This window comes from Tiliqua scincoides, chromosome 2 (genome assembly GCF_035046505.1).
Source record: "Tiliqua scincoides isolate rTilSci1 chromosome 2, rTilSci1.hap2, whole genome shotgun sequence".
NCBI lineage: Eukaryota > Metazoa > Chordata > Lepidosauria > Squamata > Scincidae > Tiliqua > Tiliqua scincoides.
Window position 1 is genome coordinate 41707830 of NC_089822.1, and position 20281 is coordinate 41728110.

The 20281-nt window shown below is 42.3% G+C and overlaps 1 protein-coding gene and 1 pseudogene across 2 annotated transcripts in view; both read left to right on the plus strand.

Annotated features, from left to right (window-relative positions):
• Positions 1–20281, plus strand: part of ARSK (arylsulfatase family member K) — a 59154-nt gene that overhangs the window by 33160 nt on the left and 5713 nt on the right. For both annotated transcript variants that reach the window (XM_066616142.1, XM_066616141.1), the window contains exons 4-6: positions 11905–12187; positions 15566–15737; positions 16863–17084. In XM_066616142.1, the coding sequence (XP_066472239.1) occupies positions 11905–12187; positions 15566–15737; positions 16863–17084 (677 nt within the window). The remainder of the gene's footprint in view (positions 1–11904; positions 12188–15565; positions 15738–16862; positions 17085–20281) is intronic.
• Positions 6630–6748, plus strand: LOC136642757 (5S ribosomal RNA; annotated as a pseudogene).

Consider the following 20281-nt stretch of genomic DNA (forward strand, 5'->3'; position numbering starts at 1 on the left):
TTGACTGTGTCACCTAGAATTATGGGAAATGGAAGAAAACTCTACCCACCTTTTCCATAGCGTGTGTGATAAATCCCCGTGTTTCCACTTAGAAAAGAGGTGGGAAGCCCAGGCCCTTTTTGTATGTATTCCCATATTTTAGGCAAATTTAACTCACCAGAAGCTTCTGTGAATTCAGGTTCTGGGAGCATCACAGGTAGCTTTTGTCCCTTTGTTTTGTAAGCGACATAAGCTCATTCTCTTCTGTTTGGGTCAGAGTTCCTGCCAGAGACAGGGATGTGGCTGCTAATTGGCTCACATTCCCATCAGTGCTGCTCCAAGGGGGGGAAGGCAGACAGGTATCTTGTAATCCCTTTCCACTAATCAGGTAAACCGGTGATATTATGATCTTAAAAGCTGCACCAGGACCACCAGGAACTGAGTGGTCTTCCTTCCAGCTGCTGGAGAGTTCACTCTGGGTCTTGCACAGAAGCACCTACTCGCAGGGCAGCAAAATAAAGTGGTCTGGGAGTGCCATCTTTCAGGTAATTAGGACTGGGACAGATTCTAGCGGAGATCTGTCAGGATCTGATTCATTTCAATGAATTTTTTCCACTGGTTTACAAAACATTGCAGAATGAGGCAAGTGGATTAGTAGCTAGAGCTCCTTCTGTTGGCCATTAGCAGTAACAGCAGCCTTCTATTAACCTTATTTAGTGTACATTTTTATCTAATTGCCTTGTTCATCTTCTATTTTGTTTACTCCTCTTATTTAATCATTTAATAAAACTGGTTAAATTTTAACCCTTTGCCTGCCTGATCCCTGGATATGGGAAGTACAGTGGATTGTCATGTTCCCTTGCTCCGCAGGCACTGCTGTGACAGTGATTGTGATAAGAACCCCTGACGTTCATTTTAGGAGGGGGGTATTGGCCAGACGCCCCCCCACCATCCTGGTCTGATTGGGCTGTTGGCTGCAGACGTATTCTACCAAGTCTTTTCCCCATTCAGCTGCGTGTCCAAAAAGGGAAAGAAGGGAACAGGAAGGGAGTGAGAATGTTGACCACTAGGTGCTGTTTCCCTGGGTTAGCCTGCAGTCTCTTGGGGAGTTCCTTGACAGCATAATTTTAAAGACTTCAGTCAGGTTCCCCCTACATGCAGGTTCTCTTTCCTCTAAATTAAGAGATCCTAAACATCTTAGTTTCCTCAGATGCTGGGTGCTCTAACCCCATGATTATTTTATTTGCCCATTTCTGCATCTTCTCCAAGTCTATAATTATGCTTTGTGAGAGATGGTGACCAAAACAGCACATTGTATTCCAAATATGGCTGCACGATAATTTAAGGGTGTTGCAATACTGGCAGCTTTGTTTTCAATTTTCCTAATTAATCCCTAGTGTGGAATGTATCTTCTTCACAGCATCCCTTGTTCGAAATCGTTATTGAGATAGCCACCATGACTCAAAATTGTTTCTCTTTCATAATCATCACCAGTCTGGGCCACATCAGTGCACATGTAGAGTTCAGATTTCTTGCTTCAGATTTCTTGAATCATGGTATTTACTCACAATGAACCTCCTCTGCAATTTTGTTGACAATTCACCCAGCTTGGAGTGGTTCGCCAGAGTTCACTGCAGTCAGCTTGAGATTTCTGTGGGAGAAGTGACAGCATGTGAGTAGAGATACATCAGGGTATAGTTACATACATATTGGTATGATTTGTTGCCTGTAACTTAGCTTGTAAATTGGCTAGAACTTGTTGGTTGCTTCTCTTCCTATATCTAATTAACCTCCTTGTTAGTTTTTGGTTGACTGTTCTGTAGTACAAGCTGTGTAACAATGCCTGCAGTTTTCTTGATATATTAAAGTCATCTCAGACTCAGCTTTGCTTTGTGTGGGGCTGATCAATTTAGTCAGCTCTAACAGTTTCGTAATCCTGAATAATCTGAAGTGTCACTTGCAATAACCTCTCTAAATTCCCTGTTGACAACTAACACAATATTCACTCACATTCTTAACAGTAAATTAAAAGATATCAGCAAATGAAAAATCCCTGTTTCTAGAGACCACTTTGCTCTCTCATCTGAGGCCAACTGACTTCACTTCCGCAACCTACACTCCTAACTGCCTCAGAATGCTCTTGTCCATCAGATGCAGCTCCTCATCAACAGTTGAAGACATGACAAGTTCCAATTCCAGTTCCATGATATCCTCCCAGGAGCACTAAGAAATACATTTTGGCAGAGAAATAAAAATACTTGCAACTATCCTGAGAGGGACTTATGCTAGGTTCTGGTCCTAGCCCCTGGCCAACCACTGGGGGATGCCTCATTTGAGAGCTCAGCTGTGAGTTGTTCAGCTGTCTTTTGACTTCTTGATTCCCCTGCCATGCTCATGGTCTAGTTAAGAAGCCCTGATAGCACCTCTCCATTGCCCATCAGGAAAGGGGACTGTGAAATCACAGAAACCCAATCCCCAAGTCCCTCATAAAAATGGAAGGTTGGCAGGGACTTTGCATAACCATTTTGAAAAGAGGAGATTCAACTGCATGAGCCAGGCAAGCTCTCCAGTGTAGGAGATGAAGGGCCAAATCCTATCCAGTTTTCCAGTGCCGGTGCTGCTGTGCCAATGGGGTACGCACTGCGCCCTGTGTTGGGGAGGCAGTTTCAGAGGCGTCCTCAAGGTGTGGGAAAATTTGTTCTCTTGCCTCTGGGCTGCATTGCGGCTGCACTCGTGCTGGAAAGTTGGATAGGATTGGGTCCAAAATTGTTTCTTCTAAGTGGATCTTATGCAGGGACTGTTGAGTTAGTCACTGACTTTCTTTTCTTTCACTTTGCCTGTAAACTCAAATATTGGATTTGATTTTGCCAGTGTTCTCCTATGCCTGTTCTTTCAATCTTATAATACACCTTTTCTGTATTTTGAAAGCATCCTGCTTGACTGGTAAAAGACAAGAGCCAAGAGCTGTTTACCTTCTTGTTCACCAATAGACTGTTTTGGCTAAATGCTACAAGATTTTGGAGTGTGTCAATGAGCAGAAAATAGCTCACTGGCAACCCTTTCTCTCCCAAGCAACATGTTCAGTGCCGAGAGATGTATAGTGCGACTCACAGACCAGTGGAAAGGCTTGTGAGGAAGGCTTAACCCATCTCTGCTGCCGGTGAATCTACCCGTCCCTTGCTTCCCCTCCAGCTATTGGGTCAGGGCTCAGCAATGATAGCCAGAACTGGCTGCAATGGTATGTGCTTCAGCCTTCCCTTCAGGAACCCAAGAGTGACTGCAAAGTGAGACACACAAGCCAAGTGTCCACACTGGTAAATATCCCAAGTCTTTCTGGCCTCTCATAAGAACATAAGAACAGCCCCACTGGATCAGGCCATAGGCCTATCTAGTCCAGCTTCCTGTATCTCACAGCGGCCCACCAAATGCCCTAGGGAGCACACCAGATAACAAGAGACCTCATCCTGATGCCCTCCCCTACATCTGGCATTCTGACTTAACCCATTCCTAAAATCAGGAGGTTGCAAATACACATCATGGCTTGTACCCCATAATGGATTTTTCCTCCAGAAACTTGTCCAATCCCCTTTTAAAGGCGTCTAGGCTAGACGCCAGCACCACATCCTGTGGCAAGGAGTTCCACAGACCGACCATACGCTGAGTAAAGAAATATTTTCTTTTGTCTGTCCTAACCCGCCCAACACTCAATTTTAGTGGATGTCCCCTGGTTCTGGTATTATGTGAGAGTGTAAAGAGCATCTCCCTATCCACTCTGTCCATCCCCTGCATAATTTTGTATGTCTCAATCATGTCCCCCCTCAAGCGTCTCTTTTCTAGGCTGAAGAGGCCCAAACGCCGTAGCCTTTCCTCATAAGGAAGCTGCCCCAGCCCCGTAATCATCTTAGTCGCTCTCTTTTGCACCTTTTCCATTTCCACTATGTCTTTTTTGAGATGCTGCGACCAGAACTGGACACAATACTCCAGGTGTGGCCTTACCATAGATTTGTACAACGGCATTATAATACTAGCCGTTTTGTTCTCAATACCCTTCCTAATGATCCCAAGCATAGAATTGGCCTTCTTCACTGCTGCCGCACATTGGGTCGACACTTTCATCGACCTGTCCACCACCACCCCAAGATCTCTCTCCTGATCTGTCACAGACAGCTCGGAACCCATCAGCCTATATCTAAAGTTTTGATTTTTTGCCCCAATGTGCATGACTTTACACTTACTGACATTGAAGCGCATCTGCCATTTTGCTGCCCATTCTGCCAGTCTGGAGAGATCCTTCTGGAGCTCCTCACAATCACTTCTGGTCTTTACCACTCGGAAAAGTTTGGTGTCGTCTGCAAACTTAGCCACTTCACTGCTCAACCCTGTCTCCAGGTCATTTATGAAGAGGTTGAAAAGCATCGGTCCCAGGACAGATCCTTGGGGCACACCGCTTTTCACCTCTCTCCATTGTGAAAATTGCCCATTGACACCCACTGTCTGCTTCCTGGCCTCCAACCAGTTCTCAATCCACGAGAGGACCTGTCCTCTAATTCCCTGATTGTGGAGTTTTTTCAGTAGCCTTTGGTGAGGGACCGTGTCAAACGCCTTCTGAAAGTCCAGATATATAATGTCCACGGGTTCTCCTGCATCCACATGCCTGTTGACCTTTTCAAAGAATTCTATAAGGTTCGTGAGGCAAGACTTACCCTTACAGAAGCCATGCTGACTCTCCCTCAGCAAGGCCTGTTCGTCTATGTGTTTTGAGATCCTATCTTTGATGAGGCATTCCACCATCTTACCCGGTATGAATGTTAGGCTGACCGGCCTATAGTTTCCCGGGTCCCCCCTCTTTCCCTTTTTAAAAATAGGCGTGACATTTGCTATCCTCCAATCTTCTGACACCGTGGCCGTTTTGAGGGACAAGTTGCATACCTTAGTCAAGAGATCTGCAACTTCATTCTTCAATTCCTTAATAACCCTTGGGTGGATGCCATCAGGGCCCGGTGACTTATTGATCTTTAATTTATCAATGAGGTCTGAAACATCTTCTCTTTTAACCTCTATCTGACTTAACTCCTCGGTTAGGAGGGGCCATTCGGGCAGCGGTATCTGCCCGAGGTCTTCTGCCGTGAAGACAGATGCAAAGAATTCATTTAATTTCTCTGCCATCTCTAAGTCTCCTTTTATCTCCCCTTTCCCTCCCTCACCATCCAGAGGGCCAACCGCTTCTCTGGCGGGTTTCCTGCTTCTAACATATTTGAAGAAGCTTTTATTATTCCCCTTAATGTTGCTGGCCATGCGTTCCTCATAGTCTCTCTTGGCCTCCCATATCACCTTCTTACATTTCTTTTGCCACAGTTTATGTTCCTTTTTATTCTCCTCATTAGGGCAAGACTTCCATTTACGGAAGGAAGCTTCCTTGCCCTTCACAGCCTCTCTAACTTGGCTGGTTAGCCATGCGGGCACCCTCCTGGATTTAGTGGAACCCTTCTTTCTTTGCGGTATACACCTCTGCTGGGCCTCTATTACTGTTGTTTTAAGCAGCCTCCATGCACTCTGGAGAGATTGGACTCTTTTTACCCTCCCTTTCAACCTCCTTCTAACCAGCCTCCTCATTTGAGGGAAGTCCGCCCGTCGGAAGTCAAGGGTTTTTGTTAGAGATTTGCCTGGTATTCTTCCCCCAACGTGCACGTCAAAACGGATCGCAGCATGATCACTGTTCCCCAATGGCTCAGTAACGTTTACATCTCTAACCAGGTCCTGCGTACCGCACAAAATTAAATCCAGAGTCACCTGTCCTCTGGTGGGCTCCGTGACTAGCTGCTCTAAGCCACAGTCATTTAGCACGTCAAGAAATCCGATTTCCTTATCGTGACCAGAACACAAATTGACCCAGTCAATATGAGGATAATTGAAGTCCCCCATGATTACAACCCTGTCCCTCCTTGTCACCTCCCTGATCTGTTTCCTCATTTCAAGGTCCCCATCCGATTTCTGGTCTGGAGGACGATAGCATGCCCCCGTATTACATCGCTGCACAAGCCTGGTAATTTAACCCACAGAGATTCTACGGTGGAGTCGGACACACCTTCAATCTCTACTTTGCTGGATTCTATCCCTTCCTTAACATAAAGGGCCACCCCACCTCCAACACGCCCCTGCCTGTCCCTCCTGTAGAGTTTATAGCCCGGGATTGCGGTATCCCACTGATTCTCCGCATTCCACTCTCAACTAACTTTCAGTCTCCTGACTTAACATCAGGTTCTGTATACTTCCTGCAAATGAGCTGCTGATCCACTTGTGTCCTTATCTGCAGGCTGCTGCATTGTTTGCTTGTGTTTTTATTCACTCTTCTTTCCCTGACTCAAATTGTGCAAAAGCAAATGATTACAAAAAACAAAAACAAAAAGGATTGATCCTTGGTGTGAGAACGGGTGTCAAAAATATAGACCTGGCCTCCTAGTCAGAGTCAGAGTTTGCATTTTTGTCTGCAGGGCCAGGTCTACTATCTAGGGGGCTCACCCCTACCCACATGCATGGCAGCCATACCCATGGCCAAGTCGTCCCCCCCCCCCATGGTCAGCTACAACAGAGGATGCTCTGGAGTCCCAGTCTACCAGGTTTCCCAATGTGGAGCAGCCCAGGTCTACCTATCTGATAGATCTGCCCTCCTGCATATGCCTGATCTCGTCTGATCTCTGAAGCTAAGCAGGGTCAGGCCTGGTTAGTACTTGGATGGGAGACTGCCTGGGAATACCGGGTGCTGTAGGCTTATACCATAGTCTTTCGAGACTGAAGGTTGCCAACCAGTTCCTGGCTGACCTGACCAGGAAATTTCTGGTTCCCCTCCTCTGGTGTCTCCCTCCATTGTGGTACCCAGTGCAGTTCGCACCCCCATAGTGACTCCCCATTGTATCACCACACAGATCCTTGGGGATCCCCACCACTTCCTTTTCTTTATTGTGAGAACTGTCCATTTCCCCCCGCTTCCTGATGAAGACTCATCCTCTTATCCTATGATGGCTGAGTTCTCTCAGAAGCCTTTGGAGCCTTAGTCCTGTTCAGTTATTCAAAAGCTGTGAACCCATCTAAGGGAGAAATGACACTGTGAGGCTCACTCTGTTGGCTTGACTGAAACCAGGGGCAGTTTGGTTCCTTCCCTTCAGAATTGTTTTCACTGGCAGCTATTCTTACCTGAGAGAGAAAGGCAGCAAGGCTCACTCCATCAACTGCCATCCTCAGTGGACATTCTATCTGGGCATTAGAACAATTGTGTAATATTATGTTAGAACTGATATCTGGATTAGCTTGCTTTCACATCTCTCCCCAACCCTCTTCCTTTTGTGTTGTATTCAATGCGTTGACTGCGATGATTCAATAAATAAATTTTCATTTGCAACCTGCCTTGAGTTCATTGGCAGTATGGTGGGGTGTATGTGTATGCATTATATGTAAATTTAGTGTATGGAATAAACAATCATTTTTTCTACTGTGTCTCAGTATCCAATCCTATCCAATTTTCTAGCACCAATACAGTCATGCCAACGGAGAGTGTGCTGCATCCTGTAGGGAGGGGGCAGTCACGGAGGCCTCCTTAAGGTGAGGAGATGTTTATTCCCTTGCCTCGGTGCTGCATTGTGGCTGCATCAGCCCTGGAAAGTTGGATTGGATTGGGCCCTCAGTAGCTTAGGGTAGGTAAGAAAACACAAATTATTAAAATATAAACATCTGTAATGAGCCCAGGAATCTCCAGGGAAATCTATTGAAATTACAGAGAAGAGCTCTTTTTGAGTGATATGTAAAGAAGAGGTACCACTGCGCTGCTTGGCTGATTACAAATTTTTTTCTCTCTCTCTCAAGATATACTCAGGAAATCATGAAGACTAGGAACTTGTTCCTTTTAAAAAAGGACACTGACATTAGATTGATTCTGGGATAGGCAAGGCCGCAGGCGTGTCTGTGGTCATGACCACTTCACCTAACTATGATTCAGGCCTCAGTATCGTTAACTGTCCTCAACTGGAGCAGCTGTATATTATTTTAATAGCTAAAAGGCATTCTGAGGCAACCTCAAAGGCTGAGGTCTGACTACAATTCTCTTTTGCAATGGAGTGTGCAGTTAGAAAGCTCGTGTTACATTAAGAACAATTCCCATAATGGCCATTCCTGGAACTTGCTTTCAGGATGACTCACCCTAGGCACATGTGAGTAAATAAAGAAGAACAAAACAGGCAAAGTATCTTTCCTGCACTTCTAAGAAACCATAACCATTTTCCTCCATAATGTAGAGTGTGAATTTCTCAGCAGTTATGATCCATGCACTTAATGTTTTGGAAATTATGCCCCAGTTACCGAGGGTGATTATGATAAACTCTGGTTTATTTTCTGTATCTCTTATATTAGATATGCATTACATCAAGGTACCTGCTCTAGTTATCCTTTCCCAGGATCTTCTGCTATAATCTCAGATGGTGGGGAAAATGTGATTTGTAGCAGGGTCCATATGGGGAGGGGGGGCGATATTTTGGGTCCTGGATCCTGGGCCCAGAGTCAAAAAGGGAGCCCAGGATACAAAGGAGGATCCCCAGAAATATCCTGTGATTTCACATTTTTGTATCTCACCCGGACTTGCTGCCTGTGTGGGATGCTGGGAGTACTACCACAGGTACATGCCAGCAGTTGCTGCTGCAAACCGTGTGCACCGGGCAGAGGAATGCATACATAACACTCCTTAACACAGTATCAGATCTGGGAGAAAGTTGGCCTGCTACAGTAGTTCTCTGGCTTACCTTGAGCTCGCTTACCTTGAAGTAGCGTAGGAACACAGGGACATAACTATGGGACTATAACTCCTGCAGAAGTAAGTTTTGGTACACACAGGACACTTTCCATTCTAGTGCGAGCCTTAATATGATGATGCTAATTTTCTGCAATAATTTTCTATATTTAAATGACTTTACATGGATTTTGAGAATTTCTGCAGTTTGTTTGGTTTTCCATATTGTATGTAGCTGCCAACACTGCGTGGGCGGGTAGACCTCGGCTCTGCATAGGGAAACCCAGTAAACCTGGGCTTTTGCGACAAAGACTTTTCTGGCTGTTACCATCCTCCTCCTCCCCTGTTTTGCCCCCTCCCCAACCCTGTTCTGCTCATTTCTGTGACCACACTTCCCCTCCCCTACCCCAAAAAGAAACTGTACCCCTTAATAAAATTCCTTTCGGAGGCCTTGTCAGGAACATCTGCCTCTGTCCACTCTGTACCACCTCTCCTCCTTTCCCTCCCTGGATTCTAAAAGAGGGGAAAGAAGCCAGAAGGGGAATTGCAGAGGGGAGCAGGGTGGTGGGTTAGTAGAGCACTTTGTACAGTGCTTCTGGGAGTGGGAAGAAGAATTGTGATAGATATGCCACCCTCAAGGAGGGCCGCATTTGGCTAAGTGCTGCTTTGAGGAGGAGAAATTTTTGTCTTGAGTGAACCTGCCACTCCCATGTAGCCTTGACCAAGATCCCCACTCCACCATGCAACTGTATTTTGCCAATAAGAGTCCCTTCTGATTGGAAACACCCTTCTATTGCACTCACTTGTGTGCATTAGTTTAGTCCTATCAATTGCAGACTTGGGTTTTTTCCCCAACATGCCCAGCTATTTCTCTGCTCTGCCATCCCTTTTACTTAACAGCCAATCTGTTTCAGAGTTCTGGAGAATTCAGAAACTTGATCACCACTTTTTTGACATTCCAGTTGGTTTTAATAAAAGGATGCTGTGACTATCTACAGATATTGTATAACACTCTTTGATGTTCATATGTTATCTTGCTCATGAACGGACAGTCCCTCTGCTGTAACCTGAAGTTCTGATACTACATTTTTTTATCTGAAAAGATCCATTATCCCTTTGAGTATATCCTCTCTGTTCTTAAGGTATACACAACAGTAAACCATTTCACAAATAATTTTTTTAAAGTCCTTTCTAGAATCACCTTGATATTGTCTGTGTACATAAAATGCTTGTTCCTACTCTCAGGAGTCCTTGTTGCCTGGGAGCTGTAAAATCCATTATGAAGCACGAAGACCTCTTAGAGGGCTTACATTTATCATAAGAGTGAAGAGGCACTTCAATACCTTGTGAAAACTGGAGTTATTTGTACTTCTTAAAAGTTATAGCCTGTCTCTTCATGATGCGGCTACTTGTAGTCACCTACACATAGGCTTTCTGAGGGTCATATTTTGTGCTGTAAAATAAAGAGAAAATAGTTGTGTGCCTGTAATTTCTTTTCCATTGTACCTAGTGTTATTCAGAGAAATACCAGCTTCATATAAAAAGATTGCCCTTTTCTCTTTGTGTATATAAAGACTCCATGCAGTTATGGAGATATTCAAACAGTATGAACAGATATTCATACTGTATGAATATCTGTATGAACAGATATTCAAATAGTAATGAACATGTATTGAGTTTATTTGGCCCACCTAGCTCAGTACTGTCAACACTGCTGCTCACCAGACAGGCCTCTTTTCCAGACATTCCTGCTGATGCCACATAACTGAACATGGGATCTTCTGCATGCAAATCATGTATTTTACCACTGAGCTCCAGCCCAGATGTTCACCTTTTTTTAAAAAAGCTTTTTATTCATTATAGTGTTCATATTACAATTTGATAATCATATTTAGCAATTTACACTAAATATGATGAAATGTTTTTGAATGTTAAGTGCTAAGAGACAAAAGTTTGACCTTTTAAAATTGTTATAATTATTTAATACAATTTAATATAATACTCATAGGACAAAAGTTGGCAATATACAATCTTTAGGTCTCTATGTAAGCACTCATGCAGTTTTGTGATATGCAGATGTTTATAAGATCCTAATAATTTCATTTTAAAATTAAGTTTCTAGTCCTCATTGCCCAAGTAGGCTGTTTTAAGAAAATCCCAAAGGAAAGGCATGCCTAATGAAGAAAATATTAAGGTCACAGTAAAAAAAAACAAACCACCATAATGAGCTCAGGAAAATATTCAGGGTAAGACAAACCTGAAATGTTGTAGCTATGAGCTACAGGTGCACATACATGCTCTGAAATTATTCTGTGACTCCCTTTTCAGAAACTTTGAATTTAAAAAGTAGTTAAAGGTTTTGGTACTGGAGTTGCTGAAACAGAATTTCACCTCTCTGTATACTTTGTGGGAGTTTCTTTCTTTCTTTCTTTCTTTCTTTCTTTCTTTCTTTCTTTCTTTCTTTCTTTCTTTCTTTCTTTCTTTCTTTCTTTCTTTCTTTCTTTCTTTCTTTCGTGAAAATGTTCAATATTGTGTAAGCTTTTGAGAGCTTTTGGAATGGAGACCAAGTGCAATTGTTAACAGGAAGCGGGAACCTAACCTTCGCTCTTAGTCTCCCTTTGAGCCTCCAGGCTGCCTGCCTACTTATCTTGCTATAAATTTTCTGCTCATAGTGTTTTGTTAAAGCAAGACACATTATTGCTTCATGTGAATGTGATAAAAATAAACAAAGGTAATGGGCACAGAGAACTACAGATAACCCAATCCACAAAACTGCTAATATCAAGGAATGCATGTATGTTGTTTTGATATTACTTCTCAACCAAAGAAGTTCACAAAGTGCACATAGCAAAATAAATGAAATGTCTTGGAGTGATTTTTTTTTTTTTTAAGATGCAAAAGAGATACTAGTAAACAGCCACTGGAATAGATGCTATGGCTGAATGGGCACAGTTGCTCTCCCTCTGCTAAATAATAGAGAATCACCACTTAAAATGTGTCCCTTAGCCCAGTTTCCAGGGCTTAATGTATGTAGCATAATGTGTGAATAGCCCATAAAAGGCAATGTCTAGAATTTGAACATTCTGTTACTCTTGCTGGCATCTTGCTGGTACATTAGAATGGCCTGCACTGACTGCTGTTCTTATTTTCAGTAACCGTGTCGAGGCTTGGACCAGAAATGTAGATTTTTTGCTTCATCAAGAAGGCCGGCCTGTGGCAGACCTTACAGGTAACAAGACATCTGTGCGGGTGATGCAGAAAGATTGGAAGGCCACTGATGAGGCAGCAACTTGGATAAGGACGAAGGCAACAAACTTAACCCAACCCTTTGTTCTTTACCTGGGGTTAAACTTGCCTCACCCATACCCTTCAGAGTCCTCTGGAGAAAATTATGGATCATCTACATTTCTGACATCTCCATATTGGCTAGAAAGGGTAAGTGAAAAGATACATCCTTTGAAATGAATTTAACGCATGCAGTTACTGTATTTTCTCAGTTTTGTGTAATTCACTGTGGAGCTAAAGATTTAGTCCTTGGGTATGCTGAGATTCCACACTAGCTTTTTTCTTTGGAATTTCTATCCTTCACTCACTCACATCTCTGTGTATGATACATTACAGTATTTCGTACATTCAACAATTGTGCTTGCCTATATAACCTTTTCACTGCCAGTCTGTACTTTATTGTATATACACCATATTTTTTCTACTGTTAGTACTGAATTCTGTGCTGGTAGATTGCAGCTATTAAGAAAAAGTCAAGGTCACATTATAACCAGTGTTTTTGCTTCTTTCTGTTATCTGATGATTTGCTTCCTGATCTAGCTGTTTATTTTTTCCATTCTAAAACCAAAAGCACAGTCTAGCTGCTTCCAGGGCTGCTGAGAGCCGGCACTGGGCCTGAGGCAAGATGTCTGATTGCCCCCTTTCCTAAATTTTCCTCCAAATCAGATGTTGTTATATTTTTAAAATGTGTTTTTAATTGACAGTTTTAACTTAGCATGCGCAAGGCTGAGGTACCCAAATTTATTTTATTATAAATTTGTATAGTTTTTGTCATGGCCCAGGCTTGATGGAAGCCTGAGCCCCAGGGATTTTGCCCTCCCCCCATCCTCCCTGTCCTCAGGCCTGGCTATTCCCCTGAGTAAGAAACCAACAGGTACAATTATTTCTGTGAGGGTTTGTTAACTGTTCCTGTTTACTTGTATTAGTCCCAGATGTGATTTTACTATGGTCTCAACACTCCAAACTGGTTACCATGACTCCCACCGCTTAAACAGCAGTGCAGCCCAATAATTCAGCAGAATTTTTAAAGGAAACATCAATTTCTTCACAAAAGCATCTTTATTGCACATAGTGCGCTTCGTTTATGTTATGCTCAACATGTGGTCTCTCAGTGTAGAGCCGGAAAATTTCAGGTGTTTAAACAATTTCTTGACATTTCCTTTCTGCCTTTTATTAAAAAGCACACCAGTGGTGAATGTGATCTAGTACCACTTAATTAACTCAGAGAAGTAGATATATCTCAGCTTTCTGATCTGGTCCTGGGCATCCTTTTTTAACAAGAGAGATCAGGGATTGTACCTTAAATATAAGGACATGACTGTGTAGTTCTTAGTCTGATAAATTGGGTGCCCTCCTGCAGTACAACCGGTCTCTTCACAATGTTCTGATCTTTTTCCATCCCTGTGGCTGACAGAGTGCATTCTGGTACAATCACAGGCTACTGAGTTGCTATTGTTGGAACATAAGAATCCCAGTGGAGAAATGTTATTTCTTCCCAGCTGCCCTATAATTGTAGTTGTATTCCAGAGTGTCCAGTGACAAGTATAGGCAGCTGCTGTGCAGTTATGCCCCAGTTCATACTAAGTACATATTTTATAAGAAGGATGATTGAGATTCTGTCTTTAATTCCTTCAGTATCTTTCTCCCTCCTTTAGTTGATCTTTGCATTAAGTTTGAAAGTAATTCTTGTGATCATACAGTATTTCTTTGTTGCATCAGAGCGTCCATCAAATTTGCTTGTTTGCTTGTTCATTCATTCTGTTATTAAAATATATGCCTCACTTTATCTCCAAGTATTCAGGGCAGCTTACAAAAAGGAAATTAAAACAATACTATATTAAAAAAAACAAACCCAGAAAAAAAGACAATAAAACCCAGCCAGATGCCTAATTAAAGTGCCTTTAAAAAAAACTCCTGATAAAGGTCTTCAGATTGTGGCAAAATTCTTATAATGAAGGGGCCTGCCACATCTCACAAGACAGGGAGTTTCCCAGCGCATGGCACACTACCAGGAATGCCCTCTCATTGGTTTCCACCGAATATATCTAGGAATAAGGCAGAATTACAAGTCTTCCTAATGGAACAATCAGATTCATGTGGGGGAAGGCAGTTCCTGAAATACTTTGGACCCAAGTCATGTAGGGCTTTAAAGGTCATAACCAGGACTTTGAATAGTGCCTGGAAATATACTGGTAGTGGTAACCAGTGCATCTGCATCAGTAGTGGTGTTGAATGAGCATGCTGATCAGCACCCAATAGCACCAGAGCAACTACATTTTGCATCAGCTGAAGCATCTGAAATGTTTTCATGGGCAGCAGTAGCCCTCCCCTATATCCCAGCCCCAGCAATCTGCATTTGTTGTCCAGCTGTGGAATTGCCTTCACTGAGAACAAATGACCTGAGCACATGTTTGGCTGCCAGAAGTGTAGGATGCCATCAAGCCAATGTAACACAAAACACTTAAAGCGTAAACAAGGGAGTTCTGTTGTGTGAGCCCAAGGGTTTTCAGGTGCCATAGAGAACTTCTGACCTTTTTTCTTTGCACATTAATTTGCCACGGAGGGCATGAGTGGGCACAGCTGTTTGGGGAAAAATGTTAAAAACCTTTAAAGCCCTGCTGGATATGTAGTTGCATAGTTCTTGTGGCCTGTGTAAGTTGGAACTTGGCATTCAGTCAAATTCTTTGTTCATTTGATTCAAAGTAGCACATCAACATTACATGATGCACTCATTTAATTAATTCAGAGTAGCACATCAACATTACATGATGCACTCATGGTACACTGTGTTGCTAAGCAGATGGTCTGGAATACACTATATCAGCTGGAAAAGTCTTCCAGGCATTTGGCTTTGTTCCTAGACACATGAGCAGTAACAAGCAAGGAAAAATCAATTTAAATTTTGTAGGAAGAGACTCCATTTTAGATAATTTACATAAGCATTTGTTGTTACAAATGGCTGGAAGTAGCTGCTGGCTACACAAAATCTTGTTGCAACAATCTTTGCTGATTCCTACTTTCCACCTATTCTCTCTTAACAATTGGCACTGGCAAGAAGAAATATCAACCAATATAACAGATGGAGCATCCAAGAACCTTTGGAGTCATCCCCGAGTAATCCTTTGGAGGGCAAGCAGTACTAATGCATTAAGCCCTGACAAGAAGAGCAGTGTTTAAAAAATCCCTGACCCAATGTGGCAGCCCAAGAGGACCAGGCTAGAAATGCATTTCAAGAAAAATATCTCATTCCACTAGCAGTTCTTTTTCATAAGGCATTAAGGGGGCAGGCCATTTTGATGCTTTCCCTGTCTGGCTTGCAGCTACTGGTAATGTTAAGGTTTCCAGGTTTTTATTTGCAATCAAGCCACCAGTTTACCAAACAGCAACTGCTATCTTCAGCTCATGGAATCTTAAGTTTAATCAGCACGTGCCCCTTGGGACACCAACTTGAAAATCACTGACAAATAGATGCACAATACATTACATTTTTGCCAAAAATAATACAATAGATTCCTTTTTTGTTGTTAGGTTATATATAAAGCCATCAAGATCCCAAGATGGACTCCATTTTCAGAGATGCACCCAGTAGATTATTATTCCTCTTATACCAAGAACTGTACTGGGAAATTTACACAAAAAGAAATCAGAGATATCCGAGCACATTATTATGCCATGTGCGCAGAGACTGATGCTATGCTTGGTGAGTAATATCTTAGTATAATTCTCTTACTAATTTAATGTATATCTTAATAACATTGCAGTGAAATGTTTACCAGCTTGATCCTTACTATATATGAGCTGTAATTCTAAGCATACATACCTGGAAGTTTTTGGATATTCTTAATTGAAATTCACGCTTTGTAAAAACCGACTCAGGGCACAATCCGAACCAACTTTCCAGCACTGACCTAGCTACAGTGCAGCTCCAAGGTAAGGTAACAAACATGCCTTTACCTTGAGAAGGCCCCCTTGACTGCCTCCCTACTGCAGGATGCAGTGCACTCCAGATTGGCACAGTTATGTTAGTGCTGGAAGGTTGGTTCGGATTGCGCTCTCAGTGTTTTATCATTCTGGCATCTTTTGTTAATTTAGACTTCTGACCTGCTGTATCTATAAAACTCAAAATAGATGCATGAAGAAAGTAATATGGCTCATGGTGGAAATGACCTTCATACTGGGAGTATGCACACTCAGGCTGTATATGTTTTTCAGCTAGGTTTTCAGCAGTAGCACAGAGGTATATGTAAATCTCCTCCTATCACACTCTGGTCACATATGTTTTTCAACTTCTAGCATGCTCACCACACTTGCAACCTTTCCTTTGAGCTCAAAGCTTTTAAACATGGCAGCCTCCATGTTTGAGTTCTACTAGTAGAAACATGACAACCTTCATACATTATGGTAGAAGGTGGCAGCCTCTATGCAGGTAAATTCTAATGGATCGTCTATGGCTCACCATTTTGTCATTTGTTAATGAATCAAAACAGAAGCATGCTACAGGCATGCTAGTGGTGTCACTTCCCACTAGCTGCTTGCTGAAAAACATATCTCAGTATCAGTTGCAATCTCAGTATCATGCAAATGATATTTTGGGTGAACTAATTCATCCCACCTGCATGATCCTTCAGCCCATTTGGAAAAAGGGAAGGATCACACAGAGCAGTCAAATCTTTGTCCTGCTCTCACATTGCACAATTCACATGACACCATATGGGCATGTGCCAAAAGCCAAGTCTTGATGGAGAAGTTACCTTGCATGACTTTTTGTTTTTGTACATACAGATATTTAATGCATATATTAACATTTTCTTGTCTTTTGTTGCAGGTGAGATCATTTCTGCTCTAAACGAAACAGAACTGCTTCATAAAACTCTTGTCATATTCACTGCAGATCATGGAGAACTTGCGATGGAGCACAGGCAGTTTTATAAAATGAGCATGTATGAAGCAAGTTCCCACATTCCTCTCCTAATAATGGGGCCCAATATTAAGTCGCAACTCATATCCAATGTGGTATCCCTTGTAGATATCTATCCTACCATGCTTGGTAAGCAACATTTGTTTGAATAACAAAATTACTTTATATTAATGACAAACAGGATTAAAAATTACTCAAAATTGTCCCCTCTGCAATAGATAGCATCAATTGTTCAAAAGTACAATGTGTTTGCATTACAAAGATAGAAAAGTGAACAATTTGTTTGATATGCCATTTAGCTAGAGGAATACTGTTTTCTGCTCAATTGACCAGTTCTGAGTTTTCAGAAAATAAGGCTCCAATCTTGCCACACTAGTAACAGGGCAAATAAATGGATTTTTTTGGGTGTGTATTAGTGTCTGTGACATCACTGATGACAGAGGGAATTTTGGTGCAGCTGACCAAAGTATGGAGTAGCCCATGGTCAGTTTCATCTATAATAATTTAATGAGTGCACAAAGTGTGTTTTCTGTTTTTTTTCCATATGCCCACTGATTGGTTCTCTGTATCATGTGTTGTGCATGCATGTAATTTCAATAGTTTCTCATGTATCTTCAGAAAGAACCTTAACCAAATGTTTTTAAAACAGATATTTTTTTTTAATGATCTAAATAAACTCACTGTTATCTCAGAGTCCTTGCAAGTTCTTTGCAGTTAATTGCGATGTGAAAGACATTGCATTCTTAAAGAACTGTGTAGAAAATTCCCATTTCCGGTTTTGAGAATAATGCAAGAAAAATTTCTTGAAAAACTTTGGAAATATTCACATTTTTTTCAGTCCTCTGTTGCTATTGTTTCCACTGGCTGCTCTTGTTTCTGTATCAATTTTTTTCCTAATTTTCTTTGTACTTAATCACACTGGCAGCCTCAGGCAACGAAGTACCTCTGAAGGCAAACAAAGCCAATTGAGGGCAATGCTTTTTGGATCATCACATGAGTGATTCCTGTCAACTGGTTATCATGTTGTGACCAAGATGCCACATGGTAATATTTGACTATGTGATGACAATACAGAGGGCTAATGAAGTCAATTCAGGGTAAGGGGAAAGCTTTTTAGATAGGAAAACATTTATGAAGATATAATTTTAAAATTGCCAAAAAGTCATGGGTGAGTGGGCACTTTTTGATGCTACTGAAAATGTTCATGAAAATGTAAGTTCTTTCAGCAGCCCCCATACATTCTCACTACAGGCTTTATTTTAACATTACTAATCATCTGAGTCATACAGCATATTTTAATCAAACTTCCATCCCTCCCTTCTTGTTGGTGATTTTTTTGTTCCAACTGTGTTAAAATTTTTCCTCCCTTCCTGAAGTTTGTATTTTTAAATCACTGTCCTTCCTGTTCTCTCACTCCCCATATGTTCTGCTGATTCTTCCTTCCTGTGATAAGAATGTTAAAAAATAAAAACATAAATCAAGGAGAATTAATTTGTTTAGGTGAGTAACCAAACAAATCATGACTATTGTTTTCATAGCTATTTTTACTATAAAGAAAGAAAATTGTGACTTTGTCCTTGTTAAATAGAGACTGTCTTCTCTGGCATGGCTTTATGTTACAATTCGTGCTTTACATATATGTTCCATGTTTATATTAACAATGTGCCTTCATAATATTATGCACTAATACTCATGCATTTATTCCTAATACCCTGAGTTTTTAGTTAACTTGAGAAAAGTACAAATTCCACAGTATCTGTCCTTGCTTCATTTCTTGCATTAATTTCTCAAAAATATACCAACGCCAAAATGTGTGGACTATCTGTTGAGTTGTGCTCTGTTTCCACAGGCAGTGCAAAGTAAGGATACTGAATATATGGGTAAATGTAAAACACTCCAGACAACAGGCTGCACTTCTTCTAAAGGCCATAACTGTTAGGGCACAATCCTAACCCCTTATGTCAGTGCTTTCCAGCACTGGCATAGCAGTGCCAATGGGACATGTGCTGCATCCTGCAGTTGGGTGTCACTCACGGAGGACTCAAAGTGAGGGAATGTTTGTTCCCTTACCTCAGAGCTACATTGCCCTTATGTCAGTGCTGGAAAGGAGGAAAGTGCTGCACTGACATAAGGGGTTAGGATTGCGCCCTTAGCCAAAGAAGTTTAGCTTCAAATATCTTCTCAGTTGCAAGCTAGATAGCCTTGGAAAATCTACTCTGCCTTGATTTCCTGGAAAATGGGAATAAAAATGACCTACTTTGTAGGGTTGTGTACAGATTAAAGGAGTATAATGCACTTGATATATAAAATATTATAAAATGGTTATACAGGTGGAGCCTATTTATCCATGTTAGTTCCATTCCATGACTCGGTGTGATTAATAAAAAACGTGTTGTACTAAACTCCATAGAGTTACACAAATACACTGCAGCCTGACACTTCTGGATGGAAGGAAACTAAGGCAGCTGTTCTCAATCCCCTCCGTACTCAGCCCTCCTGCTGCCAGCTGTCCTGCTTCTTTCACAGTTGGAATGGTGAGCTTGCTTGGGAAGCTTCTGTGTCCCAGGCAGCCTCCCAACAGCACTGTGGGTTCTTCTCCTCCTCGCTGCTGCTGCTGCTGCTGCAGCCCTCCCTGGCCACCATAATGGAAGCTCCTCTACCCCAGAACATTCTGGGACTTGTAGTCCGGCTCTCTGCTCACCCTCACCTGTCTCTCCAAGGCTTCCCAAGGCTTGCTTGGGAAGGCTTGCTGGAGCAGGAGAGCCTGCATCATGGGGGAATTTGGCAAACACTCCCTGGGTTTTTTAAAGCAATCCCTCTCCTCCCCATCCTGCCTCCCCTCCTGAGCCCTCCCTGTTGCCAGCTGTCCCACTTCTTTCACAGGTGGGATGCTGAGCTTTTCAGAGTCCAGCCCTATGCATTTCTACTCAGAAGTAAGCCCCATTGTAGTCAATGGGGCTTACTCCCAGGAAAGTGTGGAGAGGATCATAAGCTATATCTCATGTTTTGCTTGGTAGGAAGGCTTGCTTGTGTCACAAGCTTGTCACAAACTTGTGCTTGTGATTGCCTGCATCATGAGGGGGAGGGTAATTCGGCAAACACTCCCTGGGTTTTTTAAAGCAATCCCCTCTGTTGCTACCACACCTGTCCCTGTGTGAGTGAGAAAGAGTGAGAGCACTCAGGGGTGAGTGCCACCTTGCTGCATGTGTTCTGGTTACACAGGGTTTTATGCCCCCCTCTTCATCCTCTTTGCTGGCTCAGGGTCTCCAGGAATGTTACTGTTCCTTCGATAGAGGGAACCTCTTCCATGGCTCCAGGGCTATTCC